This window comes from Lynx rufus, unplaced genomic scaffold, assembly GCF_022079265.1.
Source record: "Lynx rufus isolate CCGP_SWC_20201006 ecotype Redwood Valley unplaced genomic scaffold, mLynRuf1.p SCAF_8, whole genome shotgun sequence".
Taxonomy (NCBI): Eukaryota; Metazoa; Chordata; class Mammalia; order Carnivora; family Felidae; genus Lynx; species Lynx rufus.
The window spans coordinates 119172892-119190316 of NW_025814896.1; the positions used below are offsets into that span (position 1 = coordinate 119172892).

The following is a 17425-nucleotide window of genomic DNA, read 5'->3' on the forward strand; positions in this document are numbered from 1 at the left end:
AAAGCACTCTCTCCCACTCCAAGAAACACACAAATCCACGACGTCTTTCCCTAAAAAATAAGAAAATTAAAAAAACAAAAAAAGAACGACAAGTAAAGATGTTTATTATAGTCAAGCACAAATGGGGCACCGGTCCTTGTCCACTCCTGGACTGCAGTGTCCACAACACCCCAAAGCTATGCAACTTCCCATCTTCCTGCCAAATGGCGGCTTCATCCTTGAGGAGGATCTGCTGGCCACCATGCCTGTCTAGGTAGAAAATCTCCCTGGCTGGGCTAAGGCAGATCAAGATAATCTTTAAGTCAGTAGGAAGACCTATGCAGTTCATGAAGCCTTGGCTTTTCGGCGTTGGGTCCCCCAAAGCAGAATGGAGACGGATAATGTGGTGGATCCCAGAATACCGAAGAACATAAGCAGTGAGAAGGAGCCCTGTGAATGACAGACCAAAAAAACTTCATACAGCGTTTCATCAAGGACTACATCCTAACAGCTATTTCTTTCCTAGTATACCAATCCCCTTACCCAGGGCAATTCTCTTAGAGTTTCCTTCTCTAGATGATTTGCATCAGTTCTGGTCTTATGGCTCTTCTTTCAAAGAGGTTCTTCCTTATGCATTTCTCCTATTCCTAATAAGAAGGCCTAATTCCTCACCTGGCGCATACACTTGTAGCCATGGAAGCCGTCAGCACAGACACATTGCAAGAGACCTGGACCATCAGGTACACAGGATCCATTCTCAGGACACATTTCTGGGAGCCAGAGAGAAACAGAGAAAATCACTGGATCTCATCATGTAGATTTCTCGAATATCTGCTTCAACTTAGATTCATTCTCTCAATTATTTCTAGGTCAAAGTAGAAGAAAGAAGATTTCAGATAAACAGAACACAACAACAATAATAAAATGCATCTTATGGCCTTTCCTTTCAAGGTGTTAGAGCTTCAGAAACTTGAACAAGAGGCACGTACGCAACTTTACAGTTGGACCTAAAATGGGGAGTAGACGTGAAGAAAGGCAGTTCCTAGAAGGATGGAAGTGAGACAACATACCTTGGTCCCCCGTGCTGTTGCAAAGGTTCCTTTGTCCTTGACAGGTTTGGTTGTTCATATAAAAGGTGACAGTATTCCAGGCATTAATACCTCCAGGACAGCTGACATCTTGTGGCAGTATCCTGAACACAACGCAGGCAGTCATAACACACAGCCCCAAATTGCTGCGCTCACAGCACTGTCCCTTTTTGGTTCTCTCCCACACCCTGTACCCTTACTCACAGAGTCTGGAGCTGGGTAAAGCCACGGAAAATGTTGGCCAAGTCATCCTTGAGGGGGTTTGCTTGCAGGTCTCTGCAAAGCATACGTTGTTAGCACTGTGCTCTAGGAAAACACTCTGCTTCCATTTACACATCTTCCTGGACTGGCAATCCAGTTCTTATTCTGAGTTGCCCACGTTTGACATTAATATTCAAACATCTTTTTAGAAGTTCATCCTTAAAGACTTTTCCCATCACCCTTTCACCATACTGGCCCTTTGGAGGGAGGATAACCAACCACTTACATGATGACAGCAGTCTGTGCCTGAGGAAAGTTTGGACCAGGGTCCTTCAGAGAACAGTTCTGGAGATCCAGCCTGAGGAAATAATCAGTACAATTATGTCTCTCTTCTTCATTCATGGTAAACTAATACAACCCTTTTTACAGCTAATATTAAGTGAACACGGCTGTGTTCAGGGCCACACACTAGATGCTGTGATATATGTTTTAATCTGCACTGTCCCATTGTCACCATTAGTTACATGTAGCTATTTAAGTTAAGTGAAAAAAATTCAGTTTCTCATTTGCACTAGCTACATTTCAAGTATTCAGTAACCACTCCCCTTGTGATCAGTGACTACTGTATTGGAAAGTACAGATATGGACCAGTTCCATCATAGCAGAAAGTTTTATTGGACGGTGCTGTTCTCATCGGTATACCTATGCATCTGTGCATGCATTGGAAGAAATTTGTTTCTTGTCTAGGTTAGTGAATCTCACGTTGTATTATGATTCTCAGATTCACAAAGGGCCTTCAAATGGGAAAAAAAATGCAAGTCACATAAATGAAAGTCTTTTCCAAGTGCATTTTCTTTTCTTTAATTTTAAGTGTTTATTTATTTTTGAGAGAGAAAGAGAGAGAGAGTGCAAGTAGGGTAGGGGCAGAGAGAGCAGGAGACACAGAATCTGGAGCAGACTCCAGGCTCTGAGCTGTTAGCACAGAGCCCAGTGCAGGGCTTGAACCCACTAACAGTGAGATCATGACCTGAGCTGAAGTCAGATGCTTAACTTACTGAGCACCCAGGTGCCCCTCCAAATGCATTTCTACCATAGATTGGAGATAAATTACTGGATGTTAAGGACCATGTCACATTATTTTTTTCTTCACTATCTATTGCTAGTTCCTTTATTTTTCAAATATTTATTGAGTACCTACTAACTGCAAAACTTGGGAGAATAAAAGAAAACCCTCAGTATCTTAGCTTTCAAGTGGCTTACAACGTAGCAGAGGAAGACCATAACCAAAAATTTAAAAGCAATATAAACATTAAAGTATGATATGAAAGAAATCACAGGAAAGTATATAAATAACTTTAAGTGGTACAAACACTAAGGATTAGAGGAAGTAAAAAAATGAGATATTACCCTGGTATTTGGTAGTAGAGAGCATTCACAGAAGATGCTGGAATTAAAGGATGAATATGTTTTAATTTGGTGGAGGAAGGACATTTCAGGTAAGGAGAGAGGCCTGAACAAAGAAAACAAAAGTGGAATGCTTTTGTAAGTAGGCAAGTCTGGCTGAAGCCAGACCCTTGTGAAGGATTTTAGTGGACAAATAATTGGGAAAAAATGTTGGGAAGGTGGATTGAAACCAATCTGTGGTGGTTTATGGTTTGAACTTTATCCTGAGGGCAACAGACAATTAAATTTTAAAAATGGAGGGATAATGGGGAAAAAATGGTTTTCAGATAGTTTCCTATAAGGAAGTATTTAGGTAATTAGAGGAGAAAGAGAATGGAAGACAGATGACATTTATGATTTTGAAGTGAGGGTGCTCTCAAAAGGAAATGCTTAATAGAAAGCTAGAGGTGCCCATGTGTACAGCTTGGAGAGAAGGCCAAGGATACTAAAAGAGATCTAGTTTTGAGAGACACCTGCGTGGTGGTTATAGCTTAAGTCATGAGAATAGGTGGAGCCTCAAAAGCGTAAAGGGAGTAAACACAGAGACTAATGTTCGTAAGGGATGAAAGAGGAATTTGCCTCAAAGACAAACTTGAATTAATTGGAAGGGAAGAAAATTCTGTTAGCATCGTGCCTTGGAGGCTAAGGGAGTCATTTCATGGAGACACACAGTGAATAATCCAGAGTTGAAAACAAACAAGAGAACAAAGCTTCTTTTAAAAGAAAGCCATAAAAGCCTTTTTTTTTTTTAAGTGGGTAAAAATTATGACTTCTATGCAGTTTCAACTGCATAGAAGAATAACAGGGTTGTTTAGCTAAAAATGCTACTAACATTTAAAAGCATGAGAATCACACGGTTCATGAGTTCGAGCCCCATGCACTGTGGAGCCTGCTTGGTATTCTCTCTTCTCTCTGCCCCTCCCTGGCTCACTCTCTGTCTCTCTCTCAAAATAAACTTAAAAAAATTTTTTTTTTAAAGTGTGAGAATCATGGCTTGGATGACTCCAAAATATGCACCAATATTTATCCCAATAGCCAATCAGGTAAGCCTTTAAGAATCCAGTTCCAGAACTCTTCCAGTATCCAGGGTTGTCTTCTCTCACCCCAGGATGGTGCCCTTCTGATTCAGGCAGCAGCGGGCCTGCAGCATTAGCTCCGGTGTCTGCTTACAATAAAGCGCCACTTCTGACAAATTTCGCACACTCCCTGGACACTGGATGCATATCTGCAGAGGAGAGAAAACGATTAGGATTCCAGAAAGAAAAACCAAGAACAAGCAGGGGTCAAAAGTTAACTACCAGTACACTCTTCAAAATTCCTTTAACAATGGGCAGGTAGGTCTCCTATCTTTCTGTCAAGTTTGACTAGGAGATGCATTTCTTCGCCTAGAGCCAGGAGCCAAATCAGCACACTAGAGACTTTCTGTACCAGAGCTCACCCAGGACAGGCCCTCGTCTTCGAGGATCACCATTCGACAATATTTATTATGCCCTATCCAGTGACTTCTCAATCTGACAGACCCGGTTTGGCCAGGTATAAAAGCACTGCAGGTATACAAAGAAGTCATCAAGCATTACAGAAAGTACAGTCCTGCCAGGGCACGATATACGGCATTCGCGCGTGACGAGGGTGAAGTACAGTCAGAGGACTCGTCGGTAGAAGAACAATTTACAATTATTCAAAAGAGCAAGGAGATCAAATTTTAAAGGTCCACGTCAGCAAGGCGAGGTCACTGGGGGACCTACGCAGCGTGAGTACACGGGAGCGGGAGCCGGCGGGGCTACAGCGAGGGAAGCCTCAGGGACGAAATCGTCGCCACCGGCGGGCTGGGGAGAGCCGAGAGACCAGGGCGGGCGAGCGCGAAACAAGGCTGCCCAGGAACTATGCTGCAGTCCGACCTCTAACTTGTTTCTGTACCTCGGGTAGCGCCAGGGCCCTTTTCGCGCCCACAACAAGGAGCACGGCAGCTGCCCAAGGCACCAGGTTCGAAGGACTACCCGGCCCGCGAGGAGCCATTTTTCGCTCCCTTTGTCCTTCTCAGCGCCTCGCGAGATTTGCGCGTGTGGCTCCGCCCTCCGCGGGTGTGGCCCAGTCGGCCCGAAGCGGGCTGGGGGATTGCTGCGGGTTGAGGAGGTCAGAGCTCTTTTCAGTGCGTCCCAGTCCCCGTTAGAGAGGACTGGCCAACCCCCTCTCCTTTCCCCCGTTAGCGAAGGCCTCCCAGCCGCCGCTGTCTCAGCTCCGCGTTCCTCGCTTCCGGATGCCGAGGTCGCGTCACCGCAGCGACTTGCAGCTCCCGCCGCCCTCAGTAAACATGGCGGCGCCACGCGAGGCGGCCAGGGGGCGGGCCCCGCTGTCACTCAGCCGGCAGGTGGCAGGCCAGGCTTTGCCACCGCCGCCGCACTCAACCGTGGAGACCCGGCAAATGGGGCGGGCCGGCGCCAGGGGGCCAGTGCCCAAAGGCTACCGAGAGTGGCGCCGAGGCAGGGAGGGGCGGGGCGAGTCGGCCCCCCTCGTGGAGGCGCGGGAAGATCTGAGTTGCGAGCCTCGTGGTGCTAGTGGTTAAGCCACCTCACGTGTGGAGGGAAGGCGGGAAGCCAGCAAATAAAGAGGGTAAGGGTGATGGAAGAGCGAAAAGTGAAGGGCAAACCCCGGCGGGAGGAGATGTGCCTGGGGACGCCCTGGGCACCCTGGCCCCGTCACCTCAGTCAGGAGACCGCGTGGCTGTCGGAGCTTGGTGAGGAGGAAGGGGCGGGACACGCGCTTCGCTGCCTTATCTCCTTTCCCTTCCCAGAAAAACGGGCTGATGCTGATCACGAGAAAAACGACTGGACTCTCTTAGCCCTGGCTGAGCCACGGAGGTAAGGGAAAGGCGAACGCTCCCCGAGGGTGGCCCTGGGGAGCCCCGCGCCCGAAGGGACTGCGTGGTGCCTTTGCTGAGGGCCAGGCAAAAGCTCATCAAAGCTGACTCCTGTAGAGTGGCCCCCCGGGCTTCCCTTGCACTTATCCACGGGCACGTGGACTCTCCTAAAAGGATTTACTTTCAGCTGGCGGCACGTTCTCTAAGGCTTTGGTAGTTATTAGCATTTTAATGAGGGTACTAAACCCTTTCAGACCTTGAGGAATTCTAGGCACAAGGACAGATTTTGAAGGAATCTTTTTAAGGCAGTGGGTCCTGCGGTGGCCCCATTTGCCTTTTGTAGGAGTCCAGGCAGTTCAGCGCAGGCAGGGGTTGGGGGTGTAGGATGGTGTAAGTGATTCTCTTCCCTTTCTGTGTGTGTTATAGTTTTAAGAAGGGGTCTCACAGTCCACTATTTGTGCCTTGTGTGTTTCAGTTTTAGTGACACAACTCAGCTCTTACTTTTGGCTCCCACTGTCTCAGATGCGAGTCCATGGGCTTTACAATGGTGTAGAGTTTTTGGAAAGCCACTAACTCTCCTGTTCCTAGACTCAGAATCCTGTCTAAGGAACACTTCACTGGGTCAGGTTTTACCTGTCTTGCCTGCCTCTCTTCAGCCTTCTGGGAAGGTTCTCTGCACCTCATGCTAATAGAATTCTATCAAGAAGCTCCACCAATTTACCCCAGAAGTAGAGGGTCACCAGTTCTGTAAGTCTGTGTTCTAGTCTATACCGAGACTTTTTTCCTTTCTGTAACCGCTCTGTCTTTGTCACTAACCCTACATGTTCTTTTTTTTTTTTTTTTTTTTTAATGTTTACTTATTTGAGAGAGAGAGAGAAGAAAGCAAGCAGGACAGAGAGAGAGGGAGACAGAGGCTACACATTCTTATTTGCATACAGCAGACACCCTCTTACTCCTAGTATTTTTCATCACCTCTGTCATAGTCAAATTTGCCAAAGAGGAGCCACAGGGAATCTTTAGGTTAAACCAGAGGGACCTGGTGGGAACGCTTTTTTGGGAACTAACATTTGAGACTCGTAGAACATGTGATCCAAGAGTTGCCGGCTCTGATTTCCTATCTTTGTTGGGTCCACGAGGTTCAGAGTTCAGGTTTGGTCTGTGTAAGGCCGTATCTTGCCAGCCAGGCAACATCTGCCCAAGAACACAGTGTGGGAGAACCATAAGACAGCCAGGCTGATCTTTCTCCTAGTGGGCAAGCACAGAAGACATAGGTTATATTAATGTGTGTCTAGACTAGTTTAAATCTAAACTTTGTTCTGCGAATGACTGACTGCAATTAATGTTCTGCTCCTACCCTGGTTCTAGGAATAGTAAGGATGTCCCCCTCCCCCCAGGTGAATCACCTGTCATACCTGCAGTTAGTGCTCGCTCTTTCTCCTTTGTTTTGTATTGTGCCCTGTAACCTTAGGCAAGTTATTTAACTTGTCTAACTCTGCTTCCTTGAGAATCAGAGAATGTTTGTGTAAAGTGCATAAACTGAGGCATGGTGTTTTAAAAGTGAGAGTAATGGTTACTTTTTCCCTTATTTATCATTATTGGAGTTTTTGAAGTTCACGGCATACCGCTGGGTTACAAAAAGTGAGATGCTTCACTAAGAAAATGTAAAAAAGAGATACTGAAAACAACATTACCTGTCATCATTTAGGCTATCTAAAAATCTGACATGCTGTGGTATTTTCTCCATATCAGTGAGAATCTCACAGATATTCTTTGAAGACATTATGGTATAAATGAAGAGTGGCTGGATGGGAATCACCAGACTTGAGCTCTGATCTGGACTGACAATAATTAGCTCTGTGGTTTTTGGAAAGATCACTTGAATCACTGAGCCTCGGTGTCTTTGTTGGTAACGAGGGGTCGTAATAGTGATCTTTTAATATTCCTTTAAGTTTTGAAGTGTATAATCTTGTCCTTGTTCTGAGGATAATGCTATATTCTTGAGGATTAGTATTTTTTGTGCACGAGTCAGAAAAGCAACTTTCCCATTTCTCTCAGCTCCTTCTTTGTAATTCCCTTTAGCACACAGTGCCAAGTGTGACTTACAGCGAAAGCCTAATCCAGCTAGGAATGCTGTTGAATGTGAGCTCCCTGTTCCCCATTCTGGAATCTCTAGGACTGAGCTAGAGTTTGGGGGCCATAGGGTGATAGGGCCATTTGGATCACATTGGTTCCTTAAAGCGGCCAGAACAAATAACTGCTGAACTTCACTTCACCCCTAATTCCCGATTTCACCTCCACCACTTACAGAGCCAGACTCTCAGCTTCTGCCCAGCTCTAGACACACACAGCTTCTCCAGGCAGTGCTGCCTCTGAACAGGATTACTTCTCTAGGTAGGTGTCTACCTCAGGAGGATAGGAGCACTCTCCCCAGCTGCCCTTGCCCCAGCTCCCTGGCTGATCTGCTTTTCTATAATCATAAGTTGAACTCCTGGCTCCAGCATGTTACCCTCTCACTTTTGAATTCTATCACTCTTCCCAGATCTGCTATTGACTGTTGTGTTACAGGGAGTTGCTGGGAGGTGGGTGGCAGGAGAGAGCAAAGTGGTTGGCCTGGGGATGCCTGGAATGGAGTTTGGGCTTCCATGAAGGTAATCTAACTAGGGATCAGGGCTAAGAAGGCGTCCTGTTAGGAAGCTGACACTAGGAATATGGGAGGTGGGGGCTGAGGCTAGGGGAAATAGAGGAAGCCATGCTGTTATCGGTCTCCATTTCTTCTTCCCTGCTGGGCTGTGGCGCCAGGTTGGGGTCTGCTGGCTTAGTACATTGTAGTGACTGGGTCTGTGCCTGCAGGTGGGGGCAGGGAAATTTTTTGAGAAGAAATGTGGGCTCGAGTTGATTTTTCTTTTGTTACTGGGGTGGAGACCTAAGAAAGTTTTTATATTTCTCAGCTGTGTCTGCCCAAAACGGTCTTAGCCAAATAGTTGTCTCCTGGCTGTCTCACTCTGTTGCTTCTTTCCTCCCCTACCAAACCATACCAGGACCTCCAGATCTCCAAGGGCTGTACAGAACTGGCTGGTCCAAGTTTGATGGTTGTTGGATACACAGGCCTGAGGGCAGATGCGCATGAAGGCAAGATAGGCCTGACTAGGAGCTGATTCCTTTGCAACTCACCTTGGACAATGTCACTTGGTGGAGGAGAAGGACTGTGAGATCGTGGCCGGAAGCCAGGTTGTAGCCACTTGCCTGCCGTTGCCCAGCTGAGTGGCAGCCCAGAGCCCAGGAGCAGCAAGTGACTGTAGGTCACAGACACAGTGAAGATGAGTGTGGGGGTTAGCACCTCTACTCCCCTGCTTCCAGCCTCAGACACAGACGTGGTCACATCTGCCTTCTCCCTTGTGGACTATGTGGTGTTTGCCCTGCTGCTGGTTCTTTCCCTTGCCATTGGGCTCTACCATGCCTTTCGTGGCTGGGGCCAGCATACTGTTGGCCAGCTGCTCATGGCAGACCGCAAAATGGGCTGTCTTCCTGTGGCTCTGTCGCTGCTGGCCACCTTCCAGTCAGCTGTGGCCATTCTGGGTGTGCCGTCCGAGATCTACCGATTTGGGACCCAGTATTGGTTCCTGGGCTGCTGCTATTTCCTGGGGCTGGTGATCCCTGCACACGTCTTCATCCCTGTCTTCTACCGCCTGCATCTCACCAGTGCCTATGAGGTGAGCAGAGAGGAAGGGAGGAGCACATAGGACCACCAGGGTCAGAGATGGAAAGGAGGAAGAGGGCACATACAAGGGATCTGGGCCCCTGGACCTTTTCTGCCTAATTAGAGCGATGGGACACATCATGTGTTTCCAAGTTCTTTCTGGGTGAAGTCAGGTGGGAGTGGGGAGAGAAGGAAGGTACTGTGAATGGAGGCCCAGAGTGGATAGGAGTTGAATATTCCCTCATGTTCCTGGACTTCTTGAGGGATGCTGTGTGTGAATTGTGGGGTAGAGTGGGGAGGAATGCCTTTAAATGTATAAAGATGTCTACAATTATATATCTATATCTGCATATTTCTATCTAGTATCTGGAGCTCCGCTTCAATAAGGCTGTGCGGATTTGTGGGACCGTGACCTTCATCTTTCAGATGGTAAGTGGAAATGAAGATAGAATTTGAGCCTGGGATTTGGTAGGGGGACCCAAACTCAGGCATTCTGAAGCACTCTGAGCTTCCTCTGCTCTCAGGCAGGATTAAAGGTCCTGCAAGGTGTCAGTGTCCCTGAAGCCACCAGAGGCATCCTGTTTCCTATTCCTTCTGGTTCCAGCACAGTCAGTATGGTGGCAGCAAGCTAAAATTTGGAAGAAGGGAAAGGAAAGTGAGCCTAGATGAAGGGAGGCCATTAGGAGCTGAGGTCCATCTTTTCTCCTTTCCGTACCCACCCTCATTTCCCCTCCCCCTCACATTCTCTTTTCCATACCTGACAGGTGATCTACATGGGGGTTGTGCTCTATGCACCATCGTTGGCCCTCAATGCAGGTGAGGAGTCACAGCCCCTGGCTGTCAGCCACAGCAGGCTGGGAAAACACCTTTGGGAGGGGCAGGTAGAGGAGAGTGTGCAGAAAAGAATCTGACCTTGGCCGGGGAGTTATTTCACTGCATGGGCCCTTGGCTTGTCTCTGCCGGAGGTGGAAGCACCTTGGTTCGCCTCACTTGAAAGCTAATCAGACATTACCATGTCTCGTCTGAATTGGTTAATCAGTACCTTTTGGTGGGGTTCGAACATTTTTTTCGATTATAGTGAATGATTTATTACATCCTTGATGACTGCACGTTTCATGTCTTACTGGGTTTTTTTCTAGTCTCTGGGAAACCCTCTTCTAGAGACAGAATTGTGGTTTTTACTTGTTTGCAGTGACTGGCTTTGATCTGTGGCTGTCAGTGCTGACCCTAGGCATTGTCTGTACTATCTACACTGCTTTGGTAAGTGTGGTGAATCTTAAAAGAGAGAGAGGAAGAGGTCAAGTAAGGAGGGGAGATGGGAAGAAAAAGAAGGGATGAGGTAAAAATGTAGGTGGGAAGATGGGATGGAGTTTTAGAGTGGGATGAAATAATACGTAGGAGATGCGATAGGACTTTGGTGGGAAGTGGGACGTAGGAGAGGGGACGGCATACTGAAGGTAGGGGGTGGGGTGGGAATTAGGCCCCTGGTGGTATAGTGCCCTTGCTGGTGGTCAGGTGTCTTAATTTGTGGATGGTTTTAAAGACATCCGTGTTAGGTATGCTTTCTTTTCCCTGCAGGGTGGTCTGAAGGCAGTCATCTGGACAGATGTGTTCCAGACGCTGGTCATGTTCCTAGGGCAGCTGGTGGTTATCATTGTGGGATCAACCAGGGTGGGCGGCTTGGGGAATGCATGGGAAGTGGCTTCCCAGCATGGCCGCATCTCTGGGATTGAGTAAGTGTACCCCTTCCCCTGGCTGGGGTCTGTAGTGCCTCTGAGCCGAGCCCATCCTAGAACCTGAACTCAGGGCTGCAGTAAGCAGAGGACAAGCTGTGTAAGCCTTAGGTGGCATCACTGAGATGGGTGGGAAGCTGGCACTGCAGAGATTGAGGGTGATCACAGGAATCTGGCTGGAGGGTAAGGAGGGGCAGGATGTTTTTGGTACTTGGAATGAGGCTGTGGGTTGGAGGGATAGAACCCTTCCTCCATCTTGCTGCACCGTCTCTCGTGTCCACCCAGTTCTTGCCTTCGGTAGCTCCTTGGCCCTTGCAGCAGCGTCTGTGCTCTGCTTTTCTCTGACCCTCATTGTAGGAGTGCGAGGAAGGCTGAGACTGTTGGGAGCTATGCCACAGTGACCATTTGGCATCTGTTGCAGGCTGAATCCAGATCCTTTTGTACGGCACACTTTCTGGACGTTGGCTTTTGGGGGTGTCTTCATGATGCTCTCCTTGTATGGGGTGAACCAGGCTCAGGTGCAGCGCTACCTCAGTTCCCGCACGGAGAAGGCTGCTATACTGTGAGTGCAGGGACAGGAAGACCAGGGAGCAGGGGCTAGAGAAGATGGTGGGACCCTGTTCTACGGGGCAGTTGGGTGGGGGCATGATGCCAGAGCGCAAACATACCCATTGGGGTCAGGATACAGGTTTGCCTTTTGGAACTTGGGGACATGCCTGAAGATGTCTATTAACAGTCTCTGTTTCCTTGGCACTGGTGTCTTGCAGCTCCTGCTATGCAGTCTTCCCTTGCCAGCAGGTGGTCCTCTGCATGAGCTGTCTCATTGGCCTGGTCATGTTTGCCTATTACCAGAAGTATCCCATGAGCACCCAGCAGGCTCAAGCAGCCCCTGACCAGGTGAGAAGGCCTCCCTGGCACTCTTCTGTGCCCATGAGGGCCAACCTAGGCCCCCAAGAGGAGTGTCTGGTTGGCTGCAGAAAGGACTCCCACCCTGGGTAGGAAATGGATGTAAGTGGCTTTTCACTGTGGGATTCTACAATCTGGCACATGAGGGTCCCAGTTCCCAGTATCACCTAATCACAGTGCTCACCCTGCTGGGGTGGGGACCTACCTTTATTGGCTCACCACTATGCACCGTGTGATGCGCTTTGCTAGGAGCTGTCACGTACCCGGTCTCGTCTAATCCCCACAACAGCCTCATTTTATAGAATGGAAAAAAGTCATCAGGGTGGCCCACATGCTCGTCACACTGCTAATTGGGCATGGCTGGGGTGCGAACTGTGTTCTGTCTCCAGAGCCCGTTTTTTTCTACTTCCTGTGGGTCACCTTCAGTGCTTAGCGCCCTTCTTAATCACCGGGTTTCTGTAGGCTGGCAGGGGCACATGTAGGGGGCTTCTCACGTGTCTTGCCCTGGGGAAGGGCTCCTCTCTCAAGAGAGCTATGCACTTCTGCTCTGCCTGCAGTTCGTCCTGTATTTTGTGATGGATCTCCTGAAAGGCCTGCCGGGCCTGCCTGGGCTCTTTGTTGCCTGCCTCTTCAGTGGTTCCCTCAGGTACCTTCTTTGACCATTTTCCTCAGGCTTGGTGCAGCTGATCCCTGCTTGACACAAGGTGACAGGTGGAGGAGGGGATCTCTCTGAGTTTCTCAATGTGCCCTTTTATCTGTGGATGATGAGGGACAGCTTATCTGTGTAGGAGAGAGCATATCATCTTCCAGGAGATGCCCCCCTTTTGGTGAAGGATTCTTCTTTTTACGACACCAGGAATTGATTCTACTTGATCAAAACCTGTACCCCACTCAGAAAAGGACAGGTGTCCTTGCCTTCCAGGCCTCTTCCTCGGCTGCCAACTGTGAGGATGGCTTCTGGCTGCATATGTTTTCTCCTGCCTTTAGAGTGCTACTCCCTTAGTAGGGCCCCTGGTGGTTTTGCCTCTCAGCTCCCAGAGTCAACACAGCTCATCTTTTTCTTCCTTCTTTCAGCACCATATCCTCTGCTTTTAATTCATTGGCAACTGTTACGATGGAAGATCTGATCCGACCCTGGTTCCCTCAGTTCTCTGAAGTCCAGGCCATCATGCTTTCCAGAATCCTCGGTGGGATTATGCTTCCTCATCTTTTCAGTTGTATTCTTTCTAAGACACACCTGAAGCACTGTCATCAATCAGTCTGCTTGACGTCACCGGCTTTAGCCTTGGCTTGGCGCTTGCCACATGAAGCACACAACCTTGTTTATTATCTCAGGGCATTTCCTGGGAAGGTCTCTGAGTCCCATAAGCGTGAGGACCGGGTGGGAGGGACCTGGAGCTGGGGCAGGAGGTAATATGCCCTGTTTCCAGGGACACAGAGGTAGCGGTTTGGGGAAGGAGCTTTCCTCTGCTTTTTCTTCTTTTAGTTCTATTTACTCACCTCTGCGTGTTTTCTCCCTTTTTTTCCCCCAGCGTTTGGCTATGGGCTACTTTGTCTGGGAATGGCCTATATTTCTTCTCAGATGGGACCTGTGCTGCAGGTAAGGACTGTGCAGAAAAGAAAGCAATTGTTAAGGGAGATAAGGAGGTGATTGAGATGGGAAGTTGAGGAATACCACTGATGTGAAGGGAATGGTATAGGGATGGGTGTCAAAAATTCGTCTTTGATGGACCACCTTTAGCTGTGAGTAGCCTTCTCCAGAGTCATTCCCAGGTCCTTGTTGGCTCAGACATCTGGGGATTATTTTAGCCTCAGAGGAGAACCCACAGCACATTTCCTTACCCATATGCCTTCTGGAATCCTGCATTCTAACATTTTCACGTAGAAGACACAGATCTGACAAGGGGGGCGCTGAGCCATTGACGGGTGGCTGTACTCTACATTGGTGAGGCTGGGGGGTCTCTGAGCCTGAATATTCTCTGTTATTTTTTTCTTCAACCCTATCCTCCGCAGGCAGCACTCAGCATCTTTGGCATGGTTGGGGGGCCGCTGCTCGGACTCTTCTGTCTTGGGATGTTCTTTCCTTGTGCCAACCCTCCTGTGAGTGACCGTCTGGCTCCACAGTCGTTTACAGGGGTGGGCCTGGGGAATGGCTTGGCAAGGCTCTCCCCGTGAGTTCTGGGAACTGGTGTGAAGGTTTATTAGGGCTGGCATCATAACTGGAGAATGTGCTGTGTCTCTGGGCAGGGTGCCATTGTGGGCCTATTGGCTGGACTTGTCATGGCCTTCTGGATTGGCATTGGGAGCATAGTGACCAAGATGGCCTTTGGCGTGGCACCTTCTCCCTCTAATATATCCAGCTTTTCCCTGCCTAGTAACCTGACCACCGTTGCCATGACCACACTGATGCCCTCAACCACTCGCTCCAGGTGAGTTGGGGTTCACTCACTTTCTACTTGGGGAGAATAGCTCATTTTTGAGGGGTTTCCCAGGGGCCTTGCTAAGGGATGGACCACCAGAGTCCTCAGGGCAGTGTTGAGAGTTGGGTCCCAAGACCCTAGGACAGTGTAGGTGGGTAGAACCAGGTCCCTGAGGAATGCCCTGTCAGTAAATTGCTAACTATCCTTATTCCTGTTCTCCCCAGGCCTACAGGACTGCAACGGTTCTACTCCTTGTCGTATTTATGGTACAGCGCTCACAACTCCACCACAGTCATTGTGGTGGGCCTGATTGTCAGTTGGCTCACTGGTGAGGGCATGTGGGATGGGGGCACAGAGAAGCAAGACAGGCTGAGGGAGGCTAATCAGGGAATCTGGACTCTGGGGTAGAACGGACCCTGCCCTCTGGGCTCCTGGGTGTCTAACAGTCAGACTTCTTGGCTGAGCTCTGGGAGGTTGTCAGGGGCTGAGAACTCAGAGCCCCAAGAACAGATGGCTTGTTGGGTGTGCACTGGTTACTGAGTAGGAGACTCAGAAGTGCCTTTGCCTTTGCCTTCAGGGGGAATGAGGGGCCGGACCCTGAACCCTCGGACCATTTCCCCGGTGTTTTCAAGACTTGTTGATCTCCTGCCCCTGTCTTGTCAGAAGCGATTTCACTGCAAAAGCTACAGCCAGGTAGCAGTTATGTTGCCCAGATTATACCCTCCCTTACCTCTCCAGATTATTACCAGACCTTCTAGGTTTCCTTCCATCCCTTTCCTTTCTCCCCAGCAAACCTGATTGTTTGCCTGAACCTGGACCGTCCCCCAGCAACCCCCCGGCTTCTACCCATGGGGGAGTGCTGGCTTGGTGGACAGAAGGGTCTCAGCCCGGAGAGGTGCCCAACATGCTGGCCTTTCCTTTCTCCTGCCTCCCTGCTCACCGTGTGCTTTGCTTCTCCCTTTCTCTCCCGCTGCCCCTTGCTGATCTCCCTTCCAGCAAGGATCAAAGCAGTGTCTCATTCCCTTTGGTCTGTGTGTTCTCCAGGATCTCTCGGTGGATACCCCTGCGTTTCCAGAAAAGATGAGTAATGGGATGTTGAAGAATAGCAGAGACAAGGAGGCCATGGCCGTGCCTGAGGAAGGTTCAGCCCACCAGGGGAGCAGCCCCACCTTCATCCTGCAGGAGACCTCACTGTGATCTGAGCTCGGTCCCAGTCCCGGAGGCAGCCTGTAGTATAGTGATGAGTTATGTGATGCATAATGCAGAGACAATCAAGGACTAGATTACCTAGCCCACCAAAGGACCTTGTTCTTAGATGTTTGGGCTGCAGTAGAAGCCATCATAACATGGGAAGTGTGAGGGCAGGACAGGGTTTTTACTTGTCCCTTGACAGTCTATTCTCTAGAAGACCGGGCTTGCATTGGACAGGATTTTGCTAGCAAAGGGTATAGAAGCAAATCCTCTGGGGAGTGGGTAATGGCTTCTGATTAATCATCGTCAGGATCCTTTGAAGTGAATAGAAACTGCAGTGCTGGTTATCACTGTTCTGGGGCCTGATTTGACAAGGTTGGCCATGTTTACCGTTAAATACAAAGCTGCCTTGGCCAGCTGTCACTTCTCTTGCAGTCCTATTTTGAGCATAGTTTCTGTCAGCCACAGAGAGCCCGTGACTACTTTCAGGTTGTCCGTGACACTGAGGCTCCTCTCATTCTTACCTGTCTACCTCCATTCTTGAGGCAGAGGGTTAGTTGTCCCCAAGAGTCCTCTCAGAACAGACCGGTACGGGGTGCCTCGGTGGCTCAGTCAGTTGAGCGTCTTGGCTTTGGCTCAGGTCATGATCTCGCGGTTCATGAGTTTGAGCCCCACATGGGCTCACTGCTGTCAACGTGGATTGTGCTTTGGATCCTGTGTCTCTCCCCTGCTCATGCTTTCAATTTCTCTCTCAAAAAAAACAAACAAACAACATTTTAAAAAAGATTAAAAAGAAAACAAAAAGGATCGGTACATTCATCTCCTTTGCATAAAGTTGGGAAGCTTTCTACCTTGCTGCCCGCACCCTCCACCTATGTAATGGGCACTTGGGGACGGGACAGATGTAGATCCAAGAAACCAGGGCATGACCAGGTCCACTGTGGAGTGTGCCACCCACCTGGCACACCACCCTAGTGTCATTTTGTTGTTTGTACTCGTTTCCTTTTGGAGTTTCTTTCCCACATATCTTTGTTCCTAGGAAATAAAAGCTTAATGGGCCTAGAATCGGGGTTCCTGCACTATTTGTTCACAGCTGCTCTGGTTCACCCCATGCCCGTCCATGGCAGTGATAGAGCCCCTTTTACCCCTGCACAGACTGGCTGTCATGTCTTCAGGGAGCAGCATTGTGCTTATCTGGGTGGAAGATGCACACTCCCTCTGCTGCTGTTCGTTCCCTGCAGCTCAGTCCGTCTCCTGTCCCACCCATGTTGTCCTTGACTGGTACAATCACCGCTGCTCAAATTTTCACTTTGGAGGCTGTTGGGAGAATGCTGCTACTTGCTGGGTGGTGTTAAGCCTGCTTGAGGTTGTCTCTCCTCTCTGCCCCTCACCTGCTTGTGCTCTTTCTCTCAAAATAAATAAACTTAAAAAAATATATAATAAAAATAGAACATTGGAGCTGGACTCTTGTGAAGAGCACAGCTCAAGCCCATGTACCCTAGGCCCTCGGTTGGCCTGGCCTTGTCCAACTGCACAGAAGTAACTCTGCATAAGCTCTCCAGGCCCCTCAGGCAGATCTGTGGACAGTTTCAGGAAATGCCAAGTTGACTGCCCTGAGGTCTGCCTTCTTGATAGCCCCTCTACCTGGGGGCAAAGGGGGTGCTGCTCCTGGCTGACTACCCCCACGCACCAAGCTATCAGAGTTCTAGATCTAACCATGCTGTGCTTTGTTCATTTTCAACATGTTTATCCATCACCTACATGCAAGGGCGTTAAAGTTGACCGCCATTTTGCATCCAAGAAAATGACTATGCCACCTCAGGACCCTGCACCAGGTGCCACCATTATTTCAAAGTTGCCTCAGTCCAAAACCCTTGCATGTTAGCAGAGAAAAGAGGAAAAACCACAGG

General features: G+C 49.1%; 2 protein-coding genes across 9 annotated transcripts; one reads left to right on the forward strand and one right to left on the reverse strand.

The window, feature by feature from the left end:
* Positions 1-83: 83 nt before the first annotated feature.
* Positions 84-4865, reverse strand: ATRAID (all-trans retinoic acid induced differentiation factor). 3 transcript variants are annotated; one of them, XM_047068241.1, is made up of 7 exons: positions 4629-4865; positions 3815-3936; positions 1555-1626; positions 1272-1343; positions 1050-1171; positions 652-749; positions 84-429 (listed from the first exon to the last, which is right to left on the reverse strand). In XM_047068241.1, exons 1-7 carry the CDS (start codon positions 4725-4727, stop codon positions 325-327), a joined length of 690 nt encoding a protein of 229 aa, XP_046924197.1. In that variant the 5' UTR covers positions 4728-4865; the 3' UTR covers positions 84-324. The 3 variants fall into 3 exon arrangements, with proteins under 3 accessions (XP_046924197.1, XP_046924198.1, XP_046924195.1); XM_047068242.1 differs by lacking the exon at positions 4629-4865 and adding an exon at positions 4457-4540; XM_047068239.1 differs by lacking the exon at positions 4629-4865 and adding an exon at positions 4150-4170.
* On the forward strand, positions 4333-16178 carry SLC5A6 (solute carrier family 5 member 6). 6 transcript variants are annotated; one of them, XM_047068235.1, is made up of 18 exons: positions 4333-4461; positions 5503-5569; positions 7876-7959; positions 8607-9278; positions 9629-9694; positions 10030-10081; positions 10458-10525; positions 10844-10998; positions 11420-11560; positions 11766-11895; positions 12462-12550; positions 12979-13091; positions 13437-13504; positions 13918-14004; positions 14152-14333; positions 14549-14652; positions 14902-15020; positions 15369-16178. In XM_047068235.1, exons 4-18 carry the CDS (start codon positions 8886-8888, stop codon positions 15519-15521), a joined length of 1920 nt encoding a protein of 639 aa, XP_046924191.1. In that variant the 5' UTR covers positions 4333-4461; positions 5503-5569; positions 7876-7959; positions 8607-8885; the 3' UTR covers positions 15522-16178. The 6 variants fall into 6 exon arrangements, with proteins under 6 accessions (XP_046924191.1, XP_046924190.1, XP_046924193.1 ...); XM_047068234.1 differs by lacking the exon at positions 4333-4461 and adding an exon at positions 4956-5321; XM_047068237.1 differs by lacking the exons at positions 4333-4461; positions 7876-7959 and adding an exon at positions 4956-5321.
* The last annotated feature ends 1247 nt before the right edge of the window (positions 16179-17425 follow it).